At 63.8% G+C, this 2,667-nt stretch overlaps 2 protein-coding genes across 2 annotated transcripts; one reads left to right on the forward strand and one right to left on the reverse strand.

Annotated features, from left to right (window-relative positions):
- The first annotated feature begins 25 nt into the window (after positions 1 to 25).
- On the forward strand, positions 26 to 1,643 carry LOC103617379 (regulator of G-protein signaling 9-binding protein-like). The gene is made up of 2 exons (XM_008635670.2): positions 26 to 808; positions 911 to 1,643. The coding sequence occupies exons 1-2, from the start codon at positions 616 to 618 to the stop codon at positions 1,327 to 1,329; spliced, it is 612 nt and encodes a 203-aa protein (XP_008633892.1). The 5' UTR covers positions 26 to 615; the 3' UTR covers positions 1,330 to 1,643.
- On the reverse strand, positions 1,611 to 2,649 carry UBE2C (ubiquitin conjugating enzyme E2 C). Its single transcript, XM_008635681.2, has 4 exons — positions 2,516 to 2,649; positions 2,134 to 2,338; positions 1,943 to 2,002; positions 1,611 to 1,802 (listed from the first exon to the last, which is right to left on the reverse strand). Exons 1-4 carry the CDS (start codon positions 2,600 to 2,602, stop codon positions 1,744 to 1,746), a joined length of 411 nt encoding a protein of 136 aa, XP_008633903.1. The 5' UTR covers positions 2,603 to 2,649; the 3' UTR covers positions 1,611 to 1,743.
- Positions 2,650 to 2,667: the final 18 nt, after the last annotated feature.

The raw sequence follows: 2,667 nt of genomic DNA on the forward strand, positions 1-2,667 counted from the left end.
CGGGGAGGGGGCTGTGGCAGTGTGCCCCTGCTTTGCTCCCCAGGGAGGGAGTGTGGGCGGGCTCATGCCACAGGGCAGTGCTGCAGGGGCAGCACAGAGTAGTGGTTCCCACGGGCTCTTGGGCAGGAGCCAGCGCTGAGCTCAGAGTTTCCATGCAGAGCAGCTTGTTCACATGCCAGAGGGTGAGGGAGCACAGCTCCAGCCCCGAGGGTCCTGCTCTAGGGCAAGGCTGTGGGACCACAGGGATTCTAGAGAGCCACCACTGCCTTGCCCCACACTGGGAACCACATCTCCCACCCAGAGGACCTGGCTACAAGGTGGAAGGGCAGGAGCAGCCCCCTCCCTACAGGGGAAAGATGACACTTGTCTCTGTGTCTCTCTCTGAAGAGGCTGTGCCAGCCTGCTGGGCATCACAGCTCCCTGGGGACCAGCTGGGTGGAGCACAGCACGGGGGATGAGGCGGGGTACAGGCCCCAGCCAGGGTGGGTGGGACCATGGGACCAAGACACAGCTCAGAGCTGTCACATACCCGCAGCACAGCACTGCGCCACAGGGCGGCCGAGACCCCTGGAGAGCCAGCGACACCCTGACCCTGCCCTGTTTTCACGGGGTGTAATGGCACCAGGCAGAAGGGATGCGTGCCGTGGGCGGGGGGCAGTGGGAACGTGTGCCACAGCCCAGGCTGCCTTCTGCAAGGCCACGGCCGGACACCGGCAGCTGGTGCTGCAGCTTGGGGGGAGCAGTGACAGCCCTCGGCTGCGCGAGGAGCGACGCAGGAGGAGCGCAGAGGCCTGTGAGCTCAGCACGGGTAAGGAGGGAACTGGGCAGCAGCCATGGGGAACCTCTGCACCCACACTGGGGCCAAGGAGGGGCTCCCGAGCTGCCCCAGCTCAGCATGCCTACCCCACAGGGCTGCGGCAGGTGCTGCTGGCGGGGCTGCGGCGGGCCCCAGCGAGCCCTCTGGAGCGGCAGGAGCTGGAGCGGCTATGGGTGCTCTTCCTCTCTGCCCTGGAGCTGTTCCTGCAGGACCTGTACAGAGCCCAGCACCTCTGCCAGCTCTTCTCCACGCAAGGGGGTGGTGTTGCCCCACTGCGCACTGGGCTGGGGGGCTGGGTGCTGCCCAGCCGGCGAGGAGGGGGTCCCACACAGTCCCCGACAGCCCAGTGCTTGGAGGAGGAGATTGAGCAGGTGAGGACCACGTTGGCAGAGATGGAGAGTGGAGCCAACGTTCCACCATGGACAGTGGAAGCCACGGAGACCACACAGCCAGCAGGGACAGATGGCACCATAGCGAGAGCAGCTTGGGGAGGCTGCTGTGGGGTGCTGTGAGCTAGAGGGGGCAGGAGATAGCAGGAGAGGTGGCACCCCTGTCACAGAGCAGGGGGACAGAGCCCCTGTGTACCCCTACAGTCCTCAACCCCTGCCTTTGCAGTTGATGGGGGGGGCTGCTTCCACCCTGAGGAGGGAATGGGACCACTCCGGGCCCCCAAATATTGATAAAGCCCCTGTTATTCCACAGGGGTCAGTGTGCCTTCCACCCTCCCTGCCCACACTCGCAGAGGGGCCTCTGGGCACGTGAGGTGTGCCAGGCTGCCACAGAATCCCCTGCAGAACTTATAAACGTGCATTTATTTATACATTAACCATGGCTCAGACTGCGACATTAATTTAAAAACAGCCTATGATACAGAACACAGGGGATGGCCGGGAGGGAGTGGGTATGTTGGGGGGTGGTGGTGACAGTCAGGTCTCCTGGCTCTTGGTCTGCTTGTTGTATGTCTCCCGCACATACTTCTTGTATGCTGAGGAGAGAGGGGGAACATGGTGCCAAGGGTCCCAAGGGAGCTGCCAGGGCAGCTGTGGGGCCAGACATACACTAGGGGCTGTGCTGCTGCCCATTCCAGTGGGGAGGGGGCAGGAGGGTTCTGTTCCAGGTACTCACCGACTTGGTTCTTCCAGAGCTCGGCAGCATGTGTGTTCAGAGGGCTCTCGATGTTTGGCTCTAGAAACAGGGGCTGGGTCAGCTGGTGGGGTGACCTGGACACCCTTGAGCCTTGATCTGGGTTGGGGTTCCCCACCACCACCACCACCCCTTTCCCCAGCACTCCGCAGCAGTTTGTCTACGAGACCCACCTGCCAGCAGGCTCTGTACAGAGAGCAGGATGGTGCGAACATCATACAGCGCTGACCATTTTTCCTTGAGGATGTCGAGGCAGATGTTGCCCTGTGTGTCAACGTTGGGGTGGTAGCAGGGGGTCAGGAACCGCACGGTGGGTGCTGTGTAGGGGTACCCGCTGGGGAACTCCAGCGACAGCTTGTACCGAAGCTCCTCGTAGGGCTGGGGGCGGGAGTTGAGGGGGACAGGAGTCAGGGGGGGGCCGTAGCCCCAGAGGTGGGGGAAGCCGCGGGGAAGAGGAGGCACAGGGGAAGTGGAGGGCTGGGACCAGCCTCGTGTGAAGGGAGGAAGGTGGGGCAGGGTCAGGGCCCCACCCCAGACCGGGATCTCGCCTCTCACCGTCCCGGCGGCGCCGTCAATGGTCCCGATCCACTTGAAGAGGTTATCGGACTCGGGGAAGGCAGAAATGCCTTTGTCACCGGACATCTGCGGGGGCAGCACGTCAGGGCGGCCCGGGACACACCGCGAACGGCCCCGCCCCTCGCCCCCGC

Source organism: Corvus brachyrhynchos, unplaced genomic scaffold (assembly GCF_000691975.1).
Source record: "Corvus brachyrhynchos isolate BGI_N302 unplaced genomic scaffold, ASM69197v1 scaffold10, whole genome shotgun sequence".
Lineage (NCBI taxonomy): Eukaryota > Metazoa > Chordata > Aves > Passeriformes > Corvidae > Corvus > Corvus brachyrhynchos.

Bases quoted from the DNA above. Each gene is read 5' to 3' on its own strand.
- LOC103617379 (XM_008635670.2), top strand. From the start codon at position 616: ATGGCACCAGGCAGAAGGGATGCGTGCCGTGGGCGGGGGGCAGTGGGA. The intron at 809-910 runs GTAAGGAGGGAA...CCTACCCCACAG, and splicing joins GGCCTGTGAGCTCAGCACGG to GGCTGCGGCAGGTGCTGCTG.
- UBE2C (XM_008635681.2), bottom strand. From the start codon at position 2,602: ATGTCCGGTGACAAAGGCATTTCTGCCTTCCCCGAGTCCGATAACCTC. The intron at 2,339-2,515 runs GTGAGAGGCGAG...TCCCGCCCCCAG, and splicing joins TTGACGGCGCCGCCGGGACG to CCCTACGAGGAGCTTCGGTA. The intron at 2,003-2,133 runs GTGGGTCTCGTA...CCCTGTTTCTAG, and splicing joins TGTACAGAGCCTGCTGGCAG to AGCCAAACATCGAGAGCCCT.